Source organism: Fundulus heteroclitus, chromosome 20 (assembly GCF_011125445.2).
Source record: "Fundulus heteroclitus isolate FHET01 chromosome 20, MU-UCD_Fhet_4.1, whole genome shotgun sequence".
NCBI classification, from domain to species: Eukaryota; Metazoa; Chordata; class Actinopteri; order Cyprinodontiformes; family Fundulidae; genus Fundulus; species Fundulus heteroclitus.
In genome coordinates this window covers 43,418,617-43,446,411 of record NC_046380.1, presented here as the reverse complement: position 1 = coordinate 43,446,411, position 27,795 = coordinate 43,418,617, and the positions used below count along the sequence as shown (strand labels likewise).

The window sequence follows — 27,795 nt, the reverse complement described above, 5'->3', positions numbered from 1 at the left end:
AGAAACCCGAGAAGACTGAGGTGGCAGTCTGAATCGACTACTTGACTAAGGTTAAAAAAGTGTAGTGTAAACGGGCCTTAATAGACCACAGTTTGTGAGACTGAAGGATTGTTTGTCTAACCAGGTAGCCATCATTGCAGGAACACCACAGGGGGCACTCTCACCATTCCTTTATACTATTTACACCTCAGACTTCTAATGCCAGATAGACTCCTGTCATCTGCAGAAATACTCAGAGGACTCTGCAGTCGCTGGATGCATCAGAGATGCATGGCATGGAAACAATAATCTCATTCTGAATGTGAATAAAACTAAGGAGGTTGTTGCAGATTTCAGGAGAAACAGGAATAATACCAAGAGTATCACCATTCTGGGAGAAGTGGAGGAGTATAAATATCTCAGTGTTCACCTGGACAACAAACTGGACTGAAGACGCAACTGTGAAGCCGTCTATAAGAAGGAATAGAGCAGACTGTACTTCCTGACGAAGCTTAGGTCCTTCAGGGTTTGCAACAAGATGCTGCAGATCTTCTGTTGTGGAGAGTGCGATCTCCTCTACCGTCATCTGTTGGGGTAACAGCATCAGAGCAACTGAGCGACTTAAAGAAGCTCAACAAGCTGATAAAGAAGACTGGCTCTGTTCTAGGGGACCCTTCTAGAATCTTTGAGATGAATTTCATAAAACGAAGAACATTATGGACAACCCTCAGCATTCTCTTCATCAGACTATCATACACCAGAATGTCTTCAGCGTGAAGCTTCTCCAGAGCCACTGTAATACAAACCGCTATGGGAGATCCTTCCTTATTGCAGCCATTACCATCTACAGCAACTCGTTAAAGGAACCCCTATGGGTCCCTCTGTGATTAATAAAGTATTTTTGAATTGAATTGAAAAAGTGTTTGTTCTGTTACAGATTTCTTCTGTTTTCGCTTTTTTGTCAAATTTGAATGTTTAGTATCGTTAAAAAAATAATATCAGAAATATATAATCTGAGTAAATGCAAAGACAAGTTTTAGGATAACGATTTTATTTATTAAGACAAAAAGATGCAAAGCAACCAGCCTAATGTGAAAAGTAATTGGCCTTCTAACATAATACCTGTATTTGCCACCCTGGTCAGCAAGCACTGCCATCAAGCATTTGCGATCACTGGCAATGAATTATTTACCCCACTGTGGAGGGATTTGGACCTCTCTTAGTTTAGCCAGTTTAGTTCTGCTGATATGATGTAATTTTTCTGAAGCACTGTGTAAGTCCACAGAATTTTTCACCCAAAAGTCTTATGGATTATCAAGATGTTTTCTGGGAAATGTGAGATGGGCCTTTGTGGTCCTTTTGGTCAGATTTTGGCTTTGGAACTCTTCTGTTGTGTAATCAGCCAACAGAAAAATAACGTAAGATCAAACTCTGAGGCTGATCTAAGGCCACAATAAATGTAAGGGACTGTTGCATACACCCCTCCCAAGTGAGTGTTCTCACAGCATGGGGGGCCATTATGTAAAGCCGCAGGGTGTGCTACAATTGCTCTTGTTTCGCCCGCTGTTTTAAGCAGCGTAGGGGAGCCTCTCATCTTTCTCTGTGAGGGATCCGACTGGAGCTTGGTTGCCCGCCATATATGCAGAGAGAATTGAAGCAAAGTGCATCCCAGCCTCCTTAAACATTGGAACCTAAGAAGCCAACTTCCATTAAATAGACTGTTCGTAACCTTTCTCAGCTTTTGCAAGAAAGCTGAGTCGAGACAATGTGGATCAATCTCCTTCGGCTAGGCCAAACTAACAGAAAAGCTGATCTGAAGTTGTCCGCTGCAACCTGTGCACAGCCTTGCAGGAAGCCTAAGGAAACATTTCTGTCATGCAGGGTTCCCCACGCTTGAAAGGCCGAGCACAGGCCACAGGAGACCCGTGGAAGCTTCATCCCAGCAGTGTGACTTTTTAAGTATTGGTTCCTTCATAATCTACATGAAAGTGTACAATATGATCTGACCATGCATTGCAGAAAAAATCACCTTTCAATGCCAGAGGTTCACAGATACAATTAGCTGGTTTGGGAAACTCATTTCCAATTAGAAAGAAGAAAAAGCAAGCTTAACATCTTAAACCTCCAAATGGTAAACAACCCTAAGAAAAGGCACAAATTCAGTTATCCAGTAAACCGAAAGGGGTGGAAACTGGCTGTGTCACGATGATGTTTAGAAATTTTGGATTTGAACTCTTTTGTATATATTTTTTTTTATAAGAGTCAGTCATCTGCTAGACCTGCCTCAATCCTGCCAGAGAAAACCTTCAAACTATAATGAACTCGTTAATAGGGTAAGATCTCTGCCAAACATGCCTCAATCCCTCCCAGAGACAAGCTTCTGATAGACTTGAACTTTGAATGAACTGCTCAGTGAAGAACCCATTGGCAAATCTGAAAACGGAGAATCAGATCTCCATTATCAGATTTGAGGGGGGATGTTGTGTAACCAGCCAAGAGGAAAAAAACGTAGACTAGTAACGTCAGACTCTAAGGCTGATCTAAGGCCACAATAAATGTAAGGGACTGTTGCAGTCACCCCTCCCAAATGACTGTTCTCACAGCAGGGGGGCCACTACAGGGTTTGTTTCCCCCAGCACATCACCCCCCCCCCCACCCCCGCGTTTACACTACACTTTTTTTAACCGAGCCGAGACCAGTCCGAGCTTGGATCAGTTTACCAAGCCGAGACGACCGTTTACACACCACACTATCCCGGTTCCTTGATTGCTCCTCGCCTACAAGTCACGATCTGCGGTACTGCTGCTCTCTGGGATTGAAGGCGGGACAGAGTAAATCAAAATGCCAGCACCCGTAACATTCAGGATGTTATGGTTAGACAGAGTCGGCTTTTTGGACGTGGATAAGACAAACAAACGTCTAATAAGGATTTACAGACGCAGGAAACAACAACAGACAGAGGTTCATCATGCTGATAATCAGAATCATCACTGGAAATTGTGTGGCATGGTAAGGAAGCTTATTATGAATGTCTGAAATTTGTCTGAATGGAGTGTGAATCGGGACGTGCCCAGACCAATGGAAAAACCGCGGACAGTCAGCTGACTGTAAGCGGATGACGCGGTCTGCTCATGCGCTCTTCGTTATCAGATAACTGGGATAAAAAATAAAAAAAACAGTCCGAGACCTGCTCAGGAACTGGTCTGCAGTTAGTGAGGTCCGGTTATGTTTAGCGCGGTCCAGTTCAGTCTGCTTACCATTTACATAAGGCTGATGGGCCGCCAAGATTTACTGGCTCATTACGAACAAATAGGGCTTAAGAATCTTTTTAAGCAAGAGCCAAGCTTAGCTTCTCTAATAACTCGCCAATACCCTGGTAAGACATAAGTATGGGTTGTTTTAAACATAATGTTTGTTCTCGTTAGTTTTCATTCCAATTCTCAAAAGTGCTAGAAAAATAATAAAATAAAAATATTTTTTGTACAAGCATGTATTTTATTAGTGTCATTTATTGCAAAATTGCATATTAAAATGCCCAAACAGGCTATTACACTTTCAGAAATAAAAGGATTAAACATGCAATTAATTTGCAATTAATCTCGAGTTAACTATCGACATTATGTGATTAATCGATTCAAATTCAAATTTTTAATCGTTTGATAGCCCTAATATAAATACATGTCTTGTGTCCTTCACGTTTGTTAATTGAATTTTTTGTTGTCTGTTTTTAAAGAGTATTGATATGTTTTCTGCTCAAAGCGGTTAACATAAATGAATACCCACTCCCGAGTCCAGACAGTAGATGGCCCAAGTTTAAAAACAATAGTCTAACCTACTGGATCTAGCTAGCTACCTGAAAGAGCAGCTGCAAGCTAACCAAGTAATGAATGAGAACGTGTGGTAGCATGAACGTTAAAGTATTTTGTCATATTTCGGCCCGAAAAATCAACAGAAAAGGTCAAGAGTAGATGGCGGGACAAACAGTTAGATAAACAGCTACAGGACTAACTTTGGTGGATGATGAAAATTTGCAGGCAGCATCACAAGACAAGAATCAGCAGCAGCAGCAGATTTCTCCACCCTCCCTCCCAGGACAAGTTGCATGCTGTCTCGAGCCAGACAGCATGCAGGCCACATAACCTTGTTGTTATGTTCATTTATAAAACACTTGAAATGAACCCCCCCCCCCCCCCCCCCCCTCTGGTTTTTGTGCAAATCGCACACTGTATATACACATTTGTGTGTGTATGTGTTTTGAATATAAGGATCAATTTGTTAAATCTAAACATTGTGGTCTTCATTATTTCATAAAACTGTGTCACATGTGAACCTTTAGGAACAGACTTTTTGGGGGAGTATTAAAGAGGTAAAATGAATAATATGAGAAAAAAGTCCTAGGTCAATAAAGTAAAAAAACAAAAACAAACAAACACAAAAGTGATAATGTTATGAGAAAAACGTCATATTATGAGAATTAAGAGGGAACATTTCCACAATAGTCACAGTTTGCAAAAATATTTCACTCCTTGAGTAATGGGGCCAGGCTAGATTATTTTAAATATTTTTATTCTTTAGGAGAATAAATTCAGGAGAATGAAGCTAAAGGGATATGAAAATAAACTTGTAATATTACAAAAACAAAAATACTACGAATACAAAGTATATTCAGAGATTAAAGTCCCTATGATACTGTTTAAGTTACTGAGTAACTGCAGATTTGCCACATTTAAGATGACGGACGCTCTGACGCATCGCAGCCTAGGCAGAACCCGCCCAATGACGCGTCTACGTATATAATGTCTATGATGTCTATGGTGTAACTTAAACAATGGCCAGAGGAAGTGCCCCACACGTAATTTCCGGTCGATCGTCCGCTACAGCGCCCTCTAGCTTCCCAAGTTACTGATTTGAGTCCAATTATATCTTGGAGAAATAATTACATTAATAAAATTAAGTGTCCTAAGGGTTATTCGTTTTTACTAAGCAAATCATTCTTTAAAATGTTATTTCCTGAAATAATGTTTTACCTAACTCAGATTTGCATTATGTTTGAACACACACCAAATGTTCTAAATTAGTTAAGCTAATTTAACCTCATTTAATATTCTCTAAGAGGAACTTTGGTTCTCTAACTTGGATCTCAGTGAACCAAGAATCACTGAATCATTCTGATGATGGTTTTCAACTATTTTATTTGTCCTTTTGTCATTTTGTGTGTACATAGTTCCTTAGCTTCTTTTTATCTTAATTTTGCTTAGTTTAGTTAAGTTTCACTAGCCTAGTAGAGATGATTTGTTGATTGCAATATAGTGTTAATTCAGATGAACAGCATTCTATATTCGTGTCCTCTGGATGTTCATTTATTTCTGTTTACCGTGCATAATGGCACAACATAAAGGCACAACACTTCCATGCATGCCATTTTTGCTCAGTCTCTTTCTCATTGATGTATTTTAAATAACATTAGGGTTGACTGATTCAGTTGAGGCCAGCAGTGCTTTGATATCTTTAAGCCTACTTCATGTTGTCACACAAGATCTACATGAGTGATATCACAAACTCCTGGAAGGGTTCTACATGAGTGATATTTTCTATTCTCCAAGTCTGTCAGGAATCAGGCCCGGGTGTGGCAAATACTTCCTCCTCCCAGCACTGTACATAACTGAAACAAATTCATCACGTGAATATTTCAGAAGCTCCTCACCTCAGTTTGTCCAACTGGAATAGAGCACCATCAAGTGTTGCAGTGTTGGGTGGTCGGGATATAGAGTCCCTGATCTGGTTCAGGCTCCCCTCAAGAGCCCAAATGCGTGGCCCAAAGTTTCCAAGATCACCAGCACCACCAGGAAGAGAGGGGAATGTGGGAGAAAGTTTCTCCAGAACAAGGGTGAGGTTCCTTCGTTCAGAGTCCAGGGTAAAGAAGCAGCTTGGACAAAGTTTACAGGCAGGAAAAGATTTACAGTACCCTCGATTGCAAGAGTCACAGCGAAGCCCAGTGACACCCTGCCGGCACAAACACACTCCTGTTTTCCTGTCACAAACTCCTGGAAGGGTTCCGTCTATATCACACTGACAACCTGTAGAAAAAGACACAGAAAAACAAGTTCCTTTAAAGAGGCAGCTGCAGGCTGAGGCCTTAAGACCCCTCTTCGTTTAAAAACACAAAAAGTAGAAACAAGAAAAGGTGACAAAGTAAAAAAATAGCAAATATTTGATAACTGTGTTTAAATTCATACAGACTGTTGATCACCTGGCTCTTATTACTGTTGACTGCTGGCCAATGTCCATCAGACAGCATTTGCCAAAGAATGTCTTAAATAAAAAAACAAAAAATGCCCTTATTTGGACCATTCTGTGTGCTCCACTGTTCTAAGTCCTACTAAAACTGATTGGGCTTGGATGGCAACGAGGTTTACAAAAATTAAGTTTCTCTAAGATCAAGGTACCGAAGCAGATACTGTTGCCAATAACTTTCTTTATGATAGAAACCAATCCTAGGCCAATCTTTTAATGCCAAGGAGCACTTTACACTTACAAGGAATTTGCTTTGGTGATAAGTTGCTGGATTAATTTTTGAGGTGGGGGTGCCGTCGGGATGATCACATTGCACTCTCTGTTTGTAGGTACCTTGACTGTCAGATGTGCATGTTTGCTTTTGTCAAGTCAAAATTAACTCACAGCAAGTCTTTCTTTTGAAAAGGATCTATGCATCAAACTGCAGTGCTCATGAATACAGAGGTGCTCTTTTTCCACACTGCTCTTTTTCCACAGAAAGGAGTGGATAGATATTTCTGGGTGTTTAGCAGTGCTTGTGTGTTGTTAGTAAAATAAATCACTTCTTTCCTTATGTCACTCTCTCTTTGTCGCTGTTCACACATCTTTGGTGCTGAAAATGAACCAGTTGATCATCACTTGTCATTGCTATCCAAGTCATTTATTAGGAATGATAATCATTGGTAAAATTAATTGTTTTACTAACCACAACAAAAATAAATACTATACACTGCTGCAAAATCTTGAGATTTTGTTTTAATAAAACAAACAAAAACTGGTTTTATAATTATTTTACCTTTAACTATTTTTTTCCTTTTATTATTAGCAAAACTGTGAAAAAAATTTAATTAGAAATTATCTTTTGTGGTGAAGCCTATGCACATCCTTATTAAAATGTTGTTGGTAAGTTTACTTTATCTTGCAGCTGATACTTTTTCCATAAGCTTACCATGTGCGGTGAAGACACCGAACCCCCTTCTTCTTTTGGGTTATATTTGGCCAATGTTCCCAAACATGATCAGCTGTTAGAGTTTAAACATTATTTTAATAACTTGACCTCACTTCTGGTTTTGACGAGCATGTGAACGCAGCGTTGCCTCGCTCTACCACAGCTAAAACCTTATAAATTTACACTTTCTTTATAACCCACAATCCACCGACACAGGCAGAACTAATATTGGAACCTTGAAAAGATCGAAGTGGACACCTTTCCGACAGACAACGCAGATTTAGCTAGCATAGCTAATATGCCAGAAGACCACAGAGCTAGCATCGCAGCAAACTTCAAAACAATATTCACTGCTTTTTAACAGAGACTCGACAAAATATAAGGACTGATGACGGAGCATGGTCAGCGAATAGATTCATTAGACTCCCACGCCGAGCTGCAGATCCAACACATTCAAGCACTGGGGAGAGGTGTGTGGCACTAGCAAATAGCAACGCTAAACTGACAGCAAAACTTGAACTTGAGAGCCGCAGTCACAGAAACAACATTAGGATAATCAGCCTCCCAGAGTCAATTGAGAGACTGAAGCTCACAAGTTTCTCTGCCGAACTCCTGACTAAAGTACTCGGTGACCAGACTCTTCAGTCTCCTCCCGAGCTGGACCGGGCCCAGACCGGTAATAATTGGCCTTCATTACTACCAAACCAAGTAGCTGATTGTTCAGGAGGCTCATAAGAGACAAGGGAAGCTTCATTACTAAGGGACACCAGTCCAGATCTTTGAGGACTACACGGCAGAAGTTGCTGAGGAACAGACCGGAAAGTGATGGCCTATTTTTACAACCTCGCTCTATGGCTAGCACTTCTCTTTCTGACCTGACTGCAGAATACCCTGGAGAGAGGAGCGAAGAAGAGATTTTCATCCCCTAAGGAAGCCTCAACCTTCACAGTCTCAGATCAGTTACACAGCTTCACAATTCTCAGATCAGTTAGTTCTACTAATACTTGAAATATTCAACCATTCATTCAAACAAGGCACCCTGCCATCCACACTCATGTAATCTTTTATCTCCCTAATTCATTAGAAGGGCAAGGATCCACTGAGCTGTGCTTTTTATCTACCAATATCGTTTCGCTCGGTAGATGCTAAAATATTTGCAAAAATATGTCATGTCTCAGATCGTTTCAGAAGACCAGACAGGATTTATAAGGGGAAGACACTCATATTCTAACATAAGAAGGCTTTTGGATGTTATTTTCTCTCCATCCAATGCCAGCTATCCCTGTTACTATTTGCATTGACAATTGAGACACTGTTAGCGGCTCTAAAAATGGTGCTTATAACGAAACACCAAGTTTCGTTATAAGCAGATGATCTGCTGCTAGATGTAAGAGACCCTCTGTCAAGTATCCCATGTATCCTGACATTATTAAAATGTTTTGCCGTCTATCTGGATATAAACTAAACATTTTTGAAATGGAATACTTCCCAATGAACTAATTAGCTAAAGACATATCTCCATTAACTATACCCTTCAAAGTAGCCAACGCAGGTTTTAAATACCTCTGGATCACAATTACACATTCCTTGCAAGCCATGTAGGAGCAAAATCTTACTTCATTAACAACAACAGTCAAATCTGATTTACAAAGATAGAATTACCTGCCGTTGTCTCTTACCGGTAGGATCCAAATTATAAAAATTAATGTGTTACCAACATACTTGTATGTTTTTCAATGTTTACCCATTTTCTTTCCCAAATCATTTCTCACAGCTATAAATTACATTATTTCAACATTCATCTGGGCAAATCAAGCCACAATCTTGATTTGCAATATTGAATCATGGAGAGTGAACAGAGTTATGCTGGTAGTTATGCCACGGTTGGTCTTTTGAGGTGAAGGATTTTTCCCCCTCCTTGTCCCCGGAGGTTGAGGGAGGCTTGTGGAGGCCAGCGGGTTAGAGTCTTATCAATTCGAGCTGGTGGCTCAAGACGCTGACTCAATGAAGCCCCAAACTCCTGCTAACTGAGGCAGTGGAGGACAGGATCGGTCTATTTATATATTATATTTATTTCCTGCTTTGTAATCCAGGACCACCGGTAGCTTTGTGCAACATGATTCATTTGTAATGTGGACACGAAGCATGGCTGATCTTCTCTTTGGTCTGACTGCAGCAGGCAGGTTTCAATATGAGGGAAGGCAGAGAGGGAAGTTCACAGCAACCACGTTGAAGTTAGTTCTAGGTTGAACAGTGGACATTCGGAAAAAGTGCAGCCGGTGGAAAAGATAAAATTTGTTTCAAATACTTCTCCCTCATGGACGAGATACTCACGTGAATAAAAGTATAAATGTATGATTTTAATTACATTTCTTATTTAATGGAATCACCGCAATTACAAAAATTTGCTTTATCGAAATTAGCAGAACATCAACAATTTTTCACGTACATTTGTAATGGAAACGCAACTACTGACTGTCAGGGTTCTGAGGCATGCCCGATCAGGGTGCTATTCTTTTCCTCCTTCTCCCCACACAGGTGGCCTTGATGAGCAGGGAGGCGTGCTGTGGCAGGTGTTCGGCCTTAAGCGGCGCTGAGTTGGACTATTTAAGCGGATGGCTGCCAGCACAACACTGCCAGAGTGTTAACCTAGTGTAAGCCTCAGTTGGCCACTGTCTTATGACAGCTCACTTACCTGTCGGTAACTTTGTTCTCCCTGTGTCCCAGGTTACCTCAAGCCCTGGATCACGTCCTAAACACTTTCGAAGCTCAAGCACCCATCGCCTGATCGCTCCAGATCCTTCCCTCCGATCACAGCTGGCAGTTGGTCCTGGATTCCTCCGAGTTCCGTCAGCCGGACCCGACCCACTCTCGCCCAGCACACCAACCTGCCTTCTCGTCCTCTGTGCTCCGAACGCCTGTAGAGCCCGTAGACCACTCCCCTTGGCTAAGTCTCAGCTGATCTCGGTAACAGCGCACCGGTGGATTCACTTCACGAACCCATTGTTCAAATTTAACCATTTCCTCTCGTTCCAGAGGTCCGATTCCCCGTCGCCTCCTGTGAACCAGACGTTCCTTCGCTCCCAGCCGTCTCCCGAGCCCCTGCGTTTTCTGATCTCGGCGGATTAATTGTTTGCCCTAAGAAATAAACTGTTGGAACTCTGACTTGTTCTCCTGAGTGTTCCTGCATGTGGGTCAGACACCTGAAAAGCATGACAGAACACTCTGGCCAGCAAGATCCAGCGGGAACACTCTCGAGAGCGCTCGCAGACCAACAGGAGCAGCTTCAAAATCAGGGCTCAGCTATGCGCGCTTTGCAAGCACAGGTTCAGGAGCTGGCCGCACAGCTTGGTCACCTAACCCATGCGCTCCAGAATCCACCGCCGGCACCGGCTCCCGAGACCGCACAAAGCCCCCCTCCTCGCGACGTTTCCCTCCCCAGCCCGGAGAGGTTCTCCGGTGAGGGAGGAGATTGCGGTGGTTTCCTTTTTCAATGTTCTTTAGTTTTCGCCGCTCCCCTGCACGCTTTAACCTCAACCAAGACCGTCTTCGCCTGGAACCCCAAAGCCGACTACGCCTTCCTGGAACTGAAACAACGTTTCTCCCAAGCTCCCATTCTAGTGCACCCAGACCCATCCAAACAGTTTACTCTAGAGATCGATGCCTCAGACTCCGGGGTAGGAGCTGTCCTCTCTCAACGCTCTTCTGACCAAAAACTACATCCTTGCGCCTATTTTTCCCGACGTTTAACTCCTGCTGAACGCAATTATGATGTTGGTGACAGGGAGCTGCTGGCCATAAAATTAGACTTAGAAGAATGGAGGCATTGGTTGGAGGGAACCAAGCAACCTGTCCAGATCTGGACCGACCATAAAAACCTGGCCTATCTACAAGCAGCAAAACGCCTGAACTCGAGACAAGCCCATTGGTCCCTGTTCTTCTCACGTTTTAACCTCTCAATTTCCTATCGCCCCGGTTCTAAGAACATTAAACCTGACGCCCTCTCTTGCATGTATTCTCCCGAGGAGTTACCCAAGGAACCTGCACTCATCCTCCCTCCTTCCTGCACTGTCGGTTCCCTCCATTGGGAAATAGAAGACCTCATCTCCCAAGCTGCACAGGCCGAACCTGACCCCGGAAATGGACCCCCTGGCAAGACCTATGTTCCCAGCTCCGTTCGTCCTCAAGTTCTCCATTGGTTCTACTCTACTAAGCTTTTTGCTCACCCCGGCTCAAGAAGAACCTCCACCTTGATCACCCGGCATTTCTGGTGGCCGTCCCTGTACAAGGATGTTCGTGAGTATATTCTCGCCTGTCCCACTTGCGCCCAAAATAAATCCTCGAACAGCCCCCCTGCTGGCCTTCTCCAGCCACTTCCCCTTCCCCAGCGCCCCTGGTCACACATCGCCTTGGACTTCGTCACCGGTCTTCCCTCCTCCCGAGGTATGACCACCATCCTGACGATTGTAGATCGTTTTTCTAAGGCCTGCCACCTGGTTCCCCTGCTGAAGCTCCCATCAGCCTTTCAGACTGCTCAGCTTCTGGTTCGACATGTGTTTCGTCTCCATGGCATCCCCAAAGAGATCCTTTCAGACCGCGGCCCCCAGTTCACCTCCCGTGTCTGGAAGGAGTTCTCCACCGCTCTCTGCGCCAAGTGCGCTCTCACCTCTGGTTATCACCCGCAGTCTAACGGGCAAACTGAGCGCCTGAATCAGGAACTTGAGTCCTCCCTGCGCTGTCTCACTTCTACCAATCCCACAGATTGGAGCACCTTCCTCCCTTGGGTTGAATACGCCCACAACTCTCTCGTCTCCACCTCCACAAACCACTCCCCCTTTGAAGCCTCGCTGGGATACCAGCCCTCACTGTTCCCCGCAGACGAGAAACAGATCACGGTCACGTCTGTAGCCCACCACATTCGACGATGCCAGCAGGTTTGGGACCAGACCATTCACTCCCTCCGCCGCTCCACTGAGCAGATTCGCCGATTTGCTGACCGGCGACGTGTACCAGCCCCCCATTACCATCCCGGTCAGCGGGTCTGGCTTTCCTCCAAGGACCTACCTCACAGATCCACCTCCCGAAAACTGGCCCCCCGCTTCACTGGTCCCTATGTAATCGACTCAATCGTTAGCCCCTCTGCCGTCCGCCTTCGTCTGTCCCCACGTTCCCGTATTCACCCGACCTTCCATGTCTCCCAGCTCAAGCCAGTCCACTCCAGTCCCTTGTGCCCCCCCACCGAACCCCCTCCTCCCCCACCGGACGCCAGGTTCGACAGATCGTGGACTCCCGTCGTCGAGGTCGTGGCTGGCAGTACCTCGTCCACTGGGAGGGCTGCGGTCCCGAGGACCGGTCCCGGGTGCCTGGATCTTCCATCTCCGATCCTTCCCTCGTCTCCAACTTCTGGTCCTCTCGTCCCTCCTCCTCCTCTGGGCCGCCGAGTGGCGACCGTTGAGGGGGGGGGGGGGGGTGGTGTCAGGGTTCTGCGGGCATGCCCGATCAGGGTGCTATCCTTTTCCTCCTTCTCCCCTCACAGGTGGCCTTGATGAGCAGGGAGGCGTGCTGTGGCAGGTGTTCGGCCTTAAGCGGCGCTGGATTGGACTATTTAAGCGGATGGCTGCCAGCACAACACTGCCAGAGTGTTAACCTAGTGTAAGCCTCAGTTGACCACTGTCTGATGACAGCTCACTTACCTGTCGGTAACTTTGTTCTCCCTGTGTCCCAGGTTACCTCAAGCCCTGGATCACATCCTAAACGCTTTCGAAGCTCAAGCACCCATCGCCTGATCGCTCCAGATCCTTCCCTCCGATCACAGCTGGCAGTCGGTCCTGGATTCCTCCGAGTTCCGTCAGCCGGACCCGACCCACTCTCGCCCAGCACGCCAACCTGCCTTCTCGTCCTCTGTGCTCCGAACGCCCGTAGAGCCCGTAGACCACTCCCCTTGGCTAAGTCTCAGCTGATCTCGGTAAGAGCGCACCGGTGGATTCACTTCACGAACCCATTGTTCAAATTTAACCGTTTCCTCTCGTTCCAGAGGTCCGATTCCCCGTCGCCTCCTGTGAACCAGACGTTCCTTCGCTCCCAGCCGTCTCCCGAGCCCCTGCGTTTTCTGATCTCGGCGGATTAATTGTTTGCCCTAGAAATAAACTGTTGGAACTCTGACTTGTTCTCCTGAGTGTTCCTGCATGTGGGTCAGACACCTGAAAAGCATGACACTGACTAGCTTTTGATAAATAAAAACTTATAATAAATTGCCCAAAGAGTTGATTTTGGCTCTTGCCTGTGCTTTTTCTCTTTTTACATTGTGTAGCTCAGCTTGCAAGCTGGTTATGATCCACCTGTGCATAATGAGAATACTTCTAACTTTTTCCCTGATCTGACTATACTGTTTTCATGAACAAGTTCAAGTTAATTAAAGAAGATGACTCACGTTGGCAGCCAGACAGAGGGGTTCCATATGTGTTGTCTGCACATTCAGTGCATGCTCTTCCTTTAAACCCTGGTCTGCACTGGCACTGACCAGTCACCTGCAAATAGAAACTGATAGTATTCTGGTGTCCTTACAGGTGAGCATAAGTGTAAAATGCTGTTCTCACAATCACACACATAGTTGGTACTCATGATCCAAGTGCTGGATATGTGAAAGCTCAGACAACCAGCAATAGCACCTACTAATTGGGAATTTAATTTTATACATTCATGAATATTTAAGCAATTTGTAAATAAAATTTTTTTTTCTTTATTCCACCCACTTTTCTAACTTAGATATTTCTTCCTCTATCTGACATTTCCAACATTTTCCACATTCTTTATTAATGTGCTCTCATCTGGGGGCAAAAGCTATGCACTTAGAACATAACATTTTATTTTAAATTTTGTTTAATTGTCTTTCAGCTTTCTTCTGCACACTTTTGACATTTTTAACAGTTCTCTGGCTTGAATCAGAAAGAATGGTGCTAAAGATCAGGGTGATGGTGAAGAGGTCTTCCATCCTCAAAGACTTGAAGCTCATCACCAAAACTAAGTCATGGAAATACCCGTGGAAATGTGCAGAAAGCTGCTTAGTAATTATACAAAGGGTTGGATAGCACTAATCAATGTATTATTGAGAGCACTATAAATAATTTTCCATTTCTTATTGAAATGTATAATAATGTAGAATAAACTCTTCTTTGGACATAGGGGGATATCGGTGCCTTTGGAAAAAACAAATGTGTGTTTCCAAAATGTTTTGACATCAGACAAAAACTTTTACTTTGTTTATTGCTCAGGACATTCTTGAAGTGGGGAAGCTGTGCAGGTCTTACCTGGTCACAGGTGTCACTGGTTGACCAGGTAGGGTCACAGCCACAGGGTTCACAGACTTCTGATTGGGGAGGTTTCCAGTAGCCTTTTGAACAAACATCGCAGGTCAGGCCATAGAAGTGGGGACGACAGGGACACATTCCGGTCACAGGATCACACAAAGCTGACAGGGAGCCGACAGGAGAACAGGAACACTCTGTAGAGCAGGTCAAATTAGTGTTAGGAAGAACCAGCTCACTATTTACAAAACACCTAAATTCAAGGCTAATCTGCAAAGCAAACATACTGAAAAAATATCTTATATAGGAGGGAAAGAAGCATTCAGGGGCTGCTAATAAAACCCAACAGTAAAGACATCAAAAGTGATCATAGAGAAGCAACTGTTTCTGCCTGTTGGTCTGGGAAGGCCAATACAGAACATTTCCAAACTACTGTCCATTATTATTCTCTGAGAAAGATTATTTACAAGTGGAAAATGTTCAAGACAGTTTGTTATTGAACAATAACAGTTCACTCTAAGGTAAGAGCATGACAGGCTCAGATAAACTACAAAAAGAATATGTTACACAATACCTTTCAGAGAAAACAGTTTGAAAAAACAAAACAGTGATTTATCTGAAGCAATTGGCAGGTGAAAGTCTATTCTTTAGAAATAATATTGTTTGTAAAGTTGTGTCTGAATGAACCACAAAATGTATGGAACAATGTCCAGTGGATCAATGACACACAAGTAGAAATGTTTACCCATAATGCACAGAGTTGCATTTGGATAAAACCAAACCCAGCATTTCAGCAGAATCACCTCATAGCAACTGTGAAGCATGTTGTTGGGCGCTGATGATTTAGGCTAGTTTTGCAGCTACATGATAGTCAGTGAAATCTCAGTGGCTTTAAATCATTGTCATGAAGTCAAACAGGAAATTTTGACTTTACATTATGGTTGCTAAATGTTGTTTGAGAATCAACTGTGGGTGGATTTAAATTTCTCCATTTAAAAAAGATTTTTTTCCATCCATCCATTTTCCAAACCGCTTCTCCCTCATGGGGTCGCGGGGGGTGCTGGTGCCTATCTCCAGCGTTCACTGGGTGAGAGGCGGGGTACACCCTGGACAGGTCACCAGTCTGTCGCAGGGCAACACAGAGAGACAAACAGGACAAACAACCATTCACACACACACCTAAGGACAATTTGGAGAAGCCAATTAACCTAACAGTCATGTTTTTGGTCTGTGGGAGGAAGCCGGAGTACCCGGAGAGAACCCACGCATGCACAGGGAGAACATGCAAACTCCATGCAGAAAGACCCAGGGGTGTACTTGAACCCAGGACCTTCTTGCTGCAAGGCAACAGCGCTACCCACTGCGCCACTGTGCAGCCCCTGCAAATAAAAGGCACGTACCAATAGGTGAATGTCAGTACTGATTATGTCTTGGATTATGGAGATCTTTTCTATATGAATGCTTTCTATATGAATGCTTCTGGTCACTGTCTTCATGTACATGGGTTGGACCATGAAACTGAAACACCGGGTTTTAGACCACAATAATTTATTAGTATGGTGTAGGGCCTCCTTTTCCGGCCAATACAGCGTCAATTCGTCTTGGGAATGACATATACAAGTTCTGCACAGTGGTCAGAGGGATTTTAAGCAATTCTTCTTGCAGGATAGTGGCCAGGTCACGACGTGATGCTGGTGGAGGTAAATGTTTCTTGACTCGCTCCTCCAAAACACCCCAAAGTGGCTCAATAATATTTAGATCTGGTGACTGTACAGGCCATGGGAGATGTTCAACTTCACTTTCATGTTCATCAAACCAATCTGTCACCAGTCTTGCTGTGTGTATTGGTGCATTGTCATCCTGATACACGGCACCTCCTTCAGGATACAATGTTTGAACCATTGGCTGCACATGGTCCTCCAGAATGGTTCGGTAGTCCTTGGCAGTGACACGCCCATCTTGCACAAGTATGGGGCCAATAGAATGCCATGATATGGCAGCCCAAACCATCACTGATCCACCCCCATGCTTTGGGGCTTCTCAACACCGTAACTCTCTTGGATGTGGGGAAAACAGTAAAGCTGGACTCATCAGAGAACAATACATGTTTCAAATTGTCTGCAGCCCAAGATTTGCACTCCTTGCACCATTGAAACCGACGTTTGGCATTGGCATGAGTGACCAAAGGTTTGGCTATAGCAGCCCGGCCATGTATATTGACCCTGTGCAGCTCCAGACGGACAGTTTTGGTGGAAACAGGAGAGTTGAGGTGCACATTTAATTCTGCCGTGATTTGGGCAGCTGTGGTTTTATGTTTTTTGGATACAATCCGGGTTAGCACCCGAACATCCCTTTCAGACAGCTTCCTATTGCGTCCACAGTTAATCCTGTTGGATGTGGTTCGTCCTTCTTGGTGGTATGCTGACATTACCCTGGATACCGTGGCTCTTGATACATCACAAAGACTTGCTGTCTTGGTCACAGATGCGCCAGCAAGACGTGCACCAACAATTTGTCCTCTTTTGAACTCTGGTATGTCGCCCATAATCTTGTGTGCATTGCAATATTTTGAGCAAAACTGTGCTCTTACCCTGCTAATTGGACCTTCACGCTCTGCTCTTATAGGTTCAATGTGCAATTAATGAAGATTGGCCACCAGGCTGGTCTAATTTAGCCATGAAACCTCCCACACTAAAATGAGAGGTGTTTCAGTTTCATTGTCCAAACCCTGTAGTTGATACTGCTTATGCTGCTACTCTAAGTTTCATTACTAACTGTAGTACAGACACATCACTGTGAGTTATGCTCTCATGTAGGATGGCCAACTCTGGCCACTAGAAGTAAGGTCATTTGTTTGTTCTTAATGATAAGACAATACTTGGACTTCTGTCTTTGTAAATGTGTAATCTAATTGCACAAAAAGTCCTGATCTCTCTTTCCAATCATGTGACTTCCTGTTGCTTTCAACTCAAATTGCCCAAATTTAAATGTGTAAAAAGGCTTTTTTAATTCTACACCTTTTCTATGCAATATGTTGTAAAGTGGTTGGAAATTAAAAGACTTAATATCTTTCAGTGCTGAGGACGTTTGAGCTTAATTTCATTATATGTACATGTTTTATTTGTTTTATATTTAAATGTAAGTCATATTTTTATGATTCTTATGTTTTCTTGGGTAACTATAAAACTTAATTGCACTGCTGCTCCCTATCTTGGCCAACGCTCTGCTGAGAAAGAAGTGTTTAACAGATTCCTAAGGTGTTTCTATTTTGGTCATGTTCACGTGAGATCGCGTTGTTGTAAATGTCCTATGACTTGACCTGTAGTTAGGAAGTAAACACTCAACTCGCATTTCAGCGATTTGTTTTAGATTCATGCATATCCAATCGCATCTCTCAACATCTTGTGTCTGGCATAGCATCGTCGGTATGTATACTTTGTTTTGAAATTGTGTGGAGATATTTATCATTTTTAAAGTCATTTTTATGTTTGAAGAGCCTTTATTCATGTGTAATCGAGGTTGAATGGCATGGCGCTAATTTGTCCTTGCTTTTTGTATGTTGCAGTTTCACCTTATCTCTAACTCCAATAAACCTGTGGAATGAACTAGAATTAATCTTCAGAGTCTTGGTGTAGGGAAAAAGTTTAGCTGGCCGTCAGGATATTAGTAGACATATCGAGGACGGCACAGTCACTACACTTTAGTTGATTTTAGAATGAATTGCTTTATTTGTAGCTTATACAGCTTGATATGTTCATGAAAGTGAAATATTTAACTATAAAGCTGTAAACAATTTGTATAGGATTTAACAGCATTACATAAAGCTAAACCCATGTTCTGTTCCATTGTCTTTAAGTGAATGTGTTGGATGACTCACTTTTGCAGCCCATAGGGTTGGATGAGCTCAGGCCGTAGAAACCTCTTTTGCAGCTGTCACAGTGGGGACCCTCCACATTAGCTTTGCAACGACAGGAGCCTGTGCTGTCTTCACACTGCCCCCCACTCACTGACCCTTCTGTACTGCAAATACAGCCTGGAGGCCAGAGATGGTTGGGGATTGTCGTAAACACGCCATCTTGAAAACAGCTGGATAGAAAGTATTTTAATTTTTCTTTACTTACGTATACATGCATCAGGACGATCCATTCGGCTTCGGGGGTTCTGCTGGTAGCCTGGGGCACACTGGTCACACTTTGGCCCTGTGGTGTGGTGCATGCAACCCTCACACACTCCTCCACTCTTCTGCCCACTGGCTTCATACATTGCCGGGTCGAAGTGGCAGCGCTGGGCATGGTTGTTACACTCACAACCTGATGACAGGACAAAGACCCCAGTAAATAGTTAGACAGCAATACATTTCCATAAATCTGTTAAATTGGTAATCAAACAAATCATAGATTAGCCGCTTGAAATTATTATTTTCTTGTTTGCACATTACCATTAATGTTTATCTCTTTGAAATGTCCTGTGTTATCTTTTTTTTCAGATTACATACTTCTGTGTCTTTTACTAAAGGCATTTGTTTGTCAAAAAGCAGGTCAACAGGACAAGAAAAGTTGGTGGGGTTAGAAGTATTTTTAGATGGTCACTAGGAGTGAAATTTCAGGTATTTTTTAAAATTAAATAAAAAGGATGAAGTTTTGGCTGATGGAGTTTTACAGCACTTTTTGATAATAGCCCATGTGAGAGTCTTTATAAACTGTGTTATGTGAAGTAAAGATACCATTTGCTCACTTCTACCCCACTCCTAGTAACTCCCTTATCAGATGTTCTGTAACATTCTCCTAATGATCAGACTTTTCAAGTGTAGAGGAGGCCAAATACTGTCTCTTCTGAATTAACTCACAGAAAGACAACATAGGACCTCACCTTATATTTTTTCCGTATGAGTGAAGTTTTGCCACTACTCTGACCAGGGTTGACTTCAAATGAATTTGAGATATTGTTCAGATATTTAAAGATTTGGGATTAACTTTACGTTTGCAAGTGTGTGTGTTTCCCTCCTCTGCTGGTCTCCAAGGCAGATCATTGTAGAAGTCAGCACAGCGCTCACAGTTTATGCCAACTGTGTTATGCTTGCAGTCACACACAGAATTCACCTGCCAGGAAGTGCAGATAAAGACCTGAAATCAACAGATTATTCTGGCTCTGACAAGAACAAAACACCTGCCAGTTACAACCCCTTCTCTGGAATAAACCTAATAACCTAATAAAATTATACACTTAGCACCAAATACTAAATGCATGCACAGGAAATCAAAGTGACAATATAAACATTTTAGATATATTCAAGATTTATTCAGCTGATGCACAGTAATACCATGCTTTGCCTTCATACCTGTACAATATTGGAATTCGGGTTATGGTATTCCTCTGGCAGGCACCGGTTAGCATGTCCGTGACACATGCAAGTGCCCATCACTCTCATCTCCTTCAGGGCAAAAAACTTACTGAGAGATCTGCCTGGTAAACGGGGCACATCGCCCAGCTCAGTCAGCGTTACCCGCAATCCTGTGAAACCAGACTTGTCTGGGGAAAGAACAGTCAGTCAGCAAGCTGCAGACATCAGCTAGGTATGTTCCACCATGAAGCCAGTAACAGCAGCATGACCACATACCTTCAATTTTCTGGCTGTTGGAACCTGGAGCAAACGTGTACTGACGCAATGGACTGAACTCAATCTGGAAAAACAAGTTGTTTTAATACTTTATATGTTGTCTGTATGTCTAGTCATTTTTCACAACCTGCACACAGAGACATTTATTATTTTATGTATCTTTAAAGCAGTTTGTCCTTACTGTTTCTTCTTGGTATGCGTTTATATGGGGGCGAAGTGTGTGGCAGTAAATCTGCTCCAGACTGAGAGGGGTGGTGTTTTGGACCCCAGGAAAAGCTTCCTCACAATTTTTGGCCAAGTATAGTGCAGGCTGCCATGTCTGACCATTATCTAGAGTTCTTTCTATGACCAGGGCACTAGGACGAGGACCCTGAGGTAACAAAAGTCCAAAGTTTTTATTTATTAAATTCTAATAAAATTTATAAAATGTAGAAAATTTTGATCTGGATTATACCTTGAAGCTGAGCACCAGGTTGTCAAGCTGGAACAGGTCACTGAGGTCCAACTGAAGAGTGACTGGATATATCCCTACAGGTAGAAGAAAAGGCCAACCTGTTAGTTACTTCAGGAGAAAACCTTAGTGTTTTTTTTTTTAAATGGCAGCTGAACATTTCAACTGCCTCCGTGATAAGAAGAGGGCTATTAGAATACTGTACTGTCTCAAGCTTGTTGCCTCTCTCCTTATGTCATTTGCATGGTGATTTTCACTCTTTTTCACCTTTGCTGGACTGCCACCATCTGTCTGGTCCAGCAGTTGTGAGGATGTCTTGGACTGTGTGGGCCAGCTGACCGTTTGGATTCCTGGAGTCACACGGGCAGCATTTCATCCTCCACTGTGAGGAAAAAGTTAGCTAGTTTTTAGCTGGGTGGCTGCTTTCAGTAGAATTAAACAATGTAACAATCAATTAGAATACAAAAAATAGGGGTGTCTCGATACCAGTGTTTTCCAGACCGAATACAAGTATAAGTACTTCAGTTTAGATACTTGCCGATTCCAAGTACCGATACTGAGTACTTAATAAATTGGTATTTATAGATCACAAATAACTTAACAATATCATTGACCAATGAAAATCACTGACCATAAAGGGTTAACTTGGTTAGAATTTGGTTAGAGCTTCAGTAATCTCTTGCCTTCTTTTTCTTTTGGAGGGTCAGCAAACAACCTCCTATTGTATAGCACCACTACCTGGTGGTATCTAGCCTTTGAGTTGCAATGTAGCACAGTCCAGGAGGAAAATTGGTATCGGGTTGCTTTTACAAGTGCAAGTATGAATACAGGTGAAGAAACATTAGAGAAGATGGCTTTGTAACATGTTACCTGCTGGAATGGAGTGCAGTAGATCTCTGAGCCAGTGAGACCACAGGTGGAGGAGGCTCGGAGGTGGTGAGACCGGCCCAGAAGCAAGTCTTTGCTAGGCGGGTAACATGCTCCAAGAGAGCAGTCATTCAGGGCTTCAGATATTGCCATCATTGCTGTAAAAAATACAATAAGGATTTTTTTTTTTTTTTAAAGTGGTACAATTTACAGGATCATTCTGAGCAGAAGCCTGTACAGTGGCCTCACAGCTTCTGTAAAATTACAGGTTAATTTATGACCATTAGCTACCCTTAGATACAAATAGTTGTTTGTTAAAAAAAACTGACAACTCACAAGAGAAGTTTACAATATTGACAAAGTTTATTTGGCACCACCCAAACAGTTTTCACACTGTTGTTTGCATTCTGTGACTGGAGCCCCAAATGCCAACTTTTCTTCTTACAAGTCATTACAGCACAGCATTTCCAAGCTGCACCAACAGTGCCATATGGAGGGCAAGCTATTGTATATATACATTTACTCAAACTCACATTACTACATCCATTCATCCATTTTCTAACACGTCTATCCCTTGTGGGGTCACGAGTAGTGCTGGTGCCTATCTCCAGCTGTCAATGGGTGAGAGGCGGGGTACACCCTGTACAGGTTGCCAGTTTATCACAGGGCAACACAGAGACAGGACAAACAACCATTCTCACACACACTCACACCTAAGGAGAATACAGAGAGGCCAATTAACAGTCATGTTTTTTGGACTGTGGGCGAACCCATGTATCCACAGGGAGAACATGCAAACTCCATGCAGAAAGACAAAGGGCAAGGGTAGGACTTGAACCCAGGACCTTCTACCCACTGCGTCACTGTTCAGCCCATTACTGCCTCCCTCTCCATTTAAATTGTTGCTATATGTCAACAAACAACCCTTTTTAACAACACCAAAAATCAGTCCTGTTTAATTGGAAGTCCTCAAGATAACCCAGCATCTTGGGATTTTATACAGTTCCTTGATCTGTTTGTTGTTTCTCCTCCACTTCAACCGTTACAGTCTTCTCCATCTTGTTGTTGTTGGGAATCCATCCATCCATTTTCCAATATGCTTTATCTCTTATGGGGTCACCTGGGGTGCTGGTGCCTATCTCCAACTGTCAATGGGCGAGAGGTGGGGTACACCATGGGCAGGTCGCCAGCCTATCACAGGACGTTGTTGAGAGTAACATTCTCAAAGTCCAGCCATGTCTCCTCCAGTGTGGTGATCTGAGAATCTTTCAGGCTGTTTTGTCTCGCTCTCTCTTCTTCCCTGATGACAGATATTAAACGTAGATCTGTTCCACAAGTCCTCTAATTACTCTCCCATCACCCAGTTTTACTTTGTAGGAAACAGATCCAGTTACTATCCATTAAACTGACTACGTATCTGATTGAACAGACTGTCTCCCATAGTGGGCATTAGCTCTTTAGCGTTGATGTCTAATTCCTTCAGATATTTTTACTCCCCTCTCTGCTAATCCTTTGCTGGTTGTTTGGTAGAGAGCACAGAAGTCAAATGGCGAATGCCATTCTTTTGCATGTAATCTTGGAACTGTGGACTGATAAAACAGATTCCGTTATCCAAAACTAACAACTCAGATCTTTGGTTGCTGAAATTGGTTCCCAAACATTCAATAGTTGTTGCTGTAAAATAATTACTCACTGAACACGTTCACCCATTTATAATGCTGACAAAGAGCACAAAGAACCATTTTCATGAATGGCTCAGTGTAATCCACATGAATCAGACTCCATGGCTTCTCTGGGCAGTCCCAAGAGCCCATTATGGAGCATTTCTGTTCTCTTGACAGAGTGTACAGCTACTAAATGTGTCCTTAAGCTCCTTGTCCAGCATCGGACACCATCCATTCCTTTGAACTGCAAAGTTTGAGTTTTCCAGAATAGGAACCCTCTTCAGGCCATTCTTCCTCCAGTAAGAGGCAAACAGCTTAGTGCAGTAGATTATTACAACCACACTAACCTCCAATAAATGTGTGTGACTCCACACTTTGATGTTCCATTTGTCATCAAAGGGTCCTGGTTCCAAAACTGGATTTTATAAGCCCACTCTTCTCATGCTACTACATACACACATTTAAGCCCTGATCTTCTGCAAGGGAGTCAGACACCCTACCAACTGAGCCATCCAGCTTTTTATGGCATATGAAAGCCATTGTGATCAATGTGGCCATCCCAAGTGATGGAAAAATCAGGAAAAGAGAGCACGAGACAATGGAGAAATACCAAGGGCTCAGGGGAGAACTAGAAAGAGCCTGGAAGGTGAAGACAACAGTAGTGCCCGTGGTCGTCGGGGCAGTAAGCCCCAATCTGGAGAAGTGGCTCCTACAGATACCTGGAGAAACATCAGTCAGTACAGTATATATATATATATATATATATATATATATATATATACACACACACACACACACACTGTTTTTATATATATATATATATATATATATATATATATATATATATATATATATATATATATATATATATATATATATATATATATACACTATGTTATATATATATATTGGACACTTATACTAACCATAATCAGAGTTTGAAATGAATATAATATTGTGAAATGTTAAAATTTACTTTACTTTGAAAAAACAACAAGCAGTAAGCTGGCAGTGAACACAGGTGGGAATGAAAACTAGATAGGACAGTCCATTGCCAATTTAGCATATTCCGGGACTTTTCTGACCCCTCCACTGACTAGTGCAACAAGCAACAAGTCTAAGGACTTTTTCTGTGTTAATAGCGACGTGAAACCACCAGTCTATTAGAGTCACTATATCGAGGCAGCAGCAAGAGTTGCTACAATAGTTCCCATTTATGTTAGCGCTGCCTCACAGTAAAAACACAGATGCTGCTGCCTCATCCTGGATGCCCCCCATGCAGTCAGAGCCAAGAGAACTCCAAATTAAGCATGAATGCACAAAGGTGCTGGTGATACTACCCTGGATTACAAAGCAGGAAAAAATTACATAAATGTAGTTTTTAAAGTAGTCTATTTTGTCTCTGGGACTGCTGCACCAAAATAATTCTCTGAATTGGATTCACACACAGCTTCAATCACTTATTCACCTTGTTCACTTTGTGTGCCTCTGACAACTGTCTTTTTGGTACAGCTTGTTTTATGTAGTGTGGCTTCAGGCAAGACAGTAAAAATAATTTTAAATCATTTTATAAAGATCATTTGTAATTGCCAATAGATTTAATCACTGTTTTTAATCGCTCTTCGGTCTTGGCAAATGTTTCTCTTTCTTCACAGCCTCAGTCACAAAGTATGAACAATTATGCAAATTAGATGATCCCTTATGATCTACAGCAGCAACCTGGGAAGGCAGAGGTGTTTGAAATTATTCTGTTTTTAAAGGTCGATTTTTAATATAATTTCAGTTGAATTGTGATTTATGAACTATTGTTATTATTGTATATTTATTTATTATTTTACTGAGACTCCTTTTATGACTGATTGAATATGTAGTACAATGCAGCTGATCCTTGTATCCAAGGCAAATTTCTCCCAAGGGAGACTAATAAAGATACTTTGACTTTGATGACAACATAATACTCTTCTTCTTACAAGTCATTATGGAATAGCTTTTCTAAGCTGCCCCAACAGAGTCCTCTGGTGGTCAGACAATTTTGTATATACCTTTAAGTACGATAACGTTAACAAGATATTCATCTGCCTTTTACATCACTGTCCTGGCTCTCATTGCACATCCACACAGACTTCTCTAAGCAGTAGCCACGGCTTGACAAGAACCATTGTTAATATCTGCATAGTTTTTTTCTTACCTTTCTTCTTGTTATGATGTAGTCTTATAGGTGCCATAACATCAATGTATAAACCCTACTGTGTAGTTGATATTGCGGCATATGTAAATTCTCAGAAGAATTTAATTTAAAAAACAACGTTAGCTCATTGTTTTGTCAGGCCAAATGTCCCCCGGTAAAAGGGTTGGATGCGGTAATGATATTCAGCTCTACCTAGTTGACTGCACAAATGCAACCCCCCGAACACACACACACACACACACACACACACACACACACACACACACACACACACACACACACACACACACACACACACACACACACACACACACACACACACGCCTTTCATGAATTGAATTCCCCTACAGGAGACCGTCCAGTAAAATCCCCATGTGTCGGTTTAACGGTAGTGAAGCTTATACTTTTGTTTGCGGAATACGAGTTTGCGAGGCTAACTTTTTAATTAGCTGTACCCATCACTGACGAAACTGAGATGAAGCCCACCAGAACCATATATGAGACCACAAAGCCACCAGGAGCCACATCTTTGCAACCAGCTCTGCACCAAACCAGTGCAGAGCTAAAGATAGAGTTGGTGTGTAGCCCCACAGTGTCTCCACCTTCAGTGCATATAAGAAGTGTTAAACAACTTTGAATCTCCCCAGGAGCCTGCAGGTCTGTGCCTGCCCCACCATGCCAAGCATATTAGCCAGTCGGCAGCAGCAACATATTTTTATGTGTCACTTATGTGCTGGTGCAACATTAAGTCCATAGATATTTTTTCTCATTTGGTCAGAGCAACATATACAAATGGTGTTAACATGGTGTTAACATTTTGTTAACATCAGCACACGCAAATCATTTTAACAGTTGTCCAAATTAATATATTTAATGTACACATTTTTATGTTCAGACTTCTTAACTTTGTGAAGTCACCCTTTTCATGTGGAGATGAAGATAGTCTGAGTTAAGAAAGTTACATCTTAACCATTCTCATAGTATCTGTTACCCTCTAAGTTGAGTTTTACATGTTGTCAGTTCAGATATGTTGAACTACTTGTGTTAAATAGGCAAACTGCTTTGTTTAACTTTGTAAAACAAACTAAAATGTTGCGGTACATCATAGAAAACAAACACACAAAATCAATAAGCAAAAAAGAAACCTTACCAGCAAGAAGTAAAATGATCCTCATAATGGATTCCTACTGCAGGTAAAGACTGGAACAGATAAGAGAATAAAATGTCAGCTAACATAAAAAAAACCTAAAGGAATGCTGGATGTATTTGAGGGATGTCCAACTCACCTGGAAATAAGCTCCCTTTAGGGGTAGTTGTTGTTCATATTAAAGAATGCACTGTTGTCTGACTGCTGTTTTATACACTGGCTCACCTGGACAGGGTGATACAGTGTGTGTCAGAGTCCCACCCTTCACAACTGTGAGTCATGGACAGACACACACACACACACACACACACACACACACACACACACACACACACACACACACACACACACACACACACACACACACACACACACACACACACACACCCTTGCCCTCGTTTTACATACTTACCGAGGACAATTTCTTCAATTATTGACTCCTATTTATTTTCAACAATTTCTATGGCTTAACCCTAAACCTACTTCTAAGCATAACCTTTCCAAGTATATAACTAACCCTAATCTAAACCTAACTCACCTAACCCCTTGCCCCCCAAAAAGTGATGACCAAAACAAATGTCTAGATTTTCACATCATAGTCCTCACTTTATTAGAAATATGTGCAAACAAAATTACCTCTCAGCTGTAAGTACAAGTACACAGACACACAGGAAGCAAAAAAAAAAAAAAAAAAAGAAAACACACAAAAAGCCCAAAACATGCCTGAACTGGGTATCTTACATCACTGTTAGTAACAGTGAACAAAAAGAACCTCGCCCATCATACCTGAAAACATGACTAAACTTTTCCTTGTCTTGTTTTTTTGGTTTGCTAGATCGATCTAATGGCAGGTTTTGAGTACACACTGTTTTGATATAAACTTTGGACAAAACCTCATACTTTCCCTTAATGCTAGCAATGTATACTGCAGATAATTTTTTTGCGCACTGTAAAGGTAAAATTCCTTAAACGACAAACATGTCTGAGCAAAGTCTAATGATCCTACATACACACCCAGAGACATCATGTTGGGAATATTGATCTGCAATTACGTTGATGAATGTTATTGTTTTCATTAAAGTATGACAGCATTCACTGCAAATAGACAGCAGCGTATACTGTTTTAACAGCGCAAAATGTTACATTCTGGACAGTCTGTTTTATTCCATCATCATGAAAGACCAAAGCTTAGTGGAAAAATAAGCAGTGAGGCGTAGACACAGATTAGTTTTGCTGAAGGCAATGTTTCCTCAGCCTGTCAGCCAGTGTATTCATTCTGTTGATCATCAGTTGCGTGTAAAAATCTGTTGCTCGAGGGCTGATTCAACACAATGTTTGGGCCTTTGCAGACACACT

The 27,795-nt window shown here is 42.4% G+C and overlaps 1 protein-coding gene across 1 annotated transcript in view; it reads right to left on the bottom strand.

Annotated features, from left to right (window-relative positions):
- The window catches only part of si:ch1073-15f12.3 (laminin subunit beta-3), a 39,945-nt gene extending 13,262 nt beyond the window's left edge, over nt 1-26,683 (bottom strand). Inside the window, exons 1-14 of the mRNA XM_036151300.1 lie at nt 26,579-26,683; nt 26,443-26,492; nt 21,444-21,598; nt 20,841-20,955; nt 20,577-20,650; nt 20,304-20,492; nt 20,123-20,186; nt 19,844-20,034; nt 19,484-19,604; nt 18,627-18,815; nt 18,383-18,538; nt 14,509-14,702; nt 13,632-13,728; nt 5,684-6,056 (exon numbers count right to left, since the gene is read on the bottom strand). Coding sequence (XP_036007193.1) covers nt 5,684-6,056; nt 13,632-13,728; nt 14,509-14,702; nt 18,383-18,538; nt 18,627-18,815; nt 19,484-19,604; nt 19,844-20,034; nt 20,123-20,186; nt 20,304-20,492; nt 20,577-20,650; nt 20,841-20,955; nt 21,444-21,598; nt 26,443-26,467 — 1,943 coding nt within the window. The 5' untranslated portion in view covers nt 26,468-26,492; nt 26,579-26,683. The remainder of the gene's footprint in view (nt 1-5,683; nt 6,057-13,631; nt 13,729-14,508; nt 14,703-18,382; nt 18,539-18,626; nt 18,816-19,483; nt 19,605-19,843; nt 20,035-20,122; nt 20,187-20,303; nt 20,493-20,576; nt 20,651-20,840; nt 20,956-21,443; nt 21,599-26,442; nt 26,493-26,578) is intronic.
- Nucleotides 26,684-27,795: the final 1,112 nt, after the last annotated feature.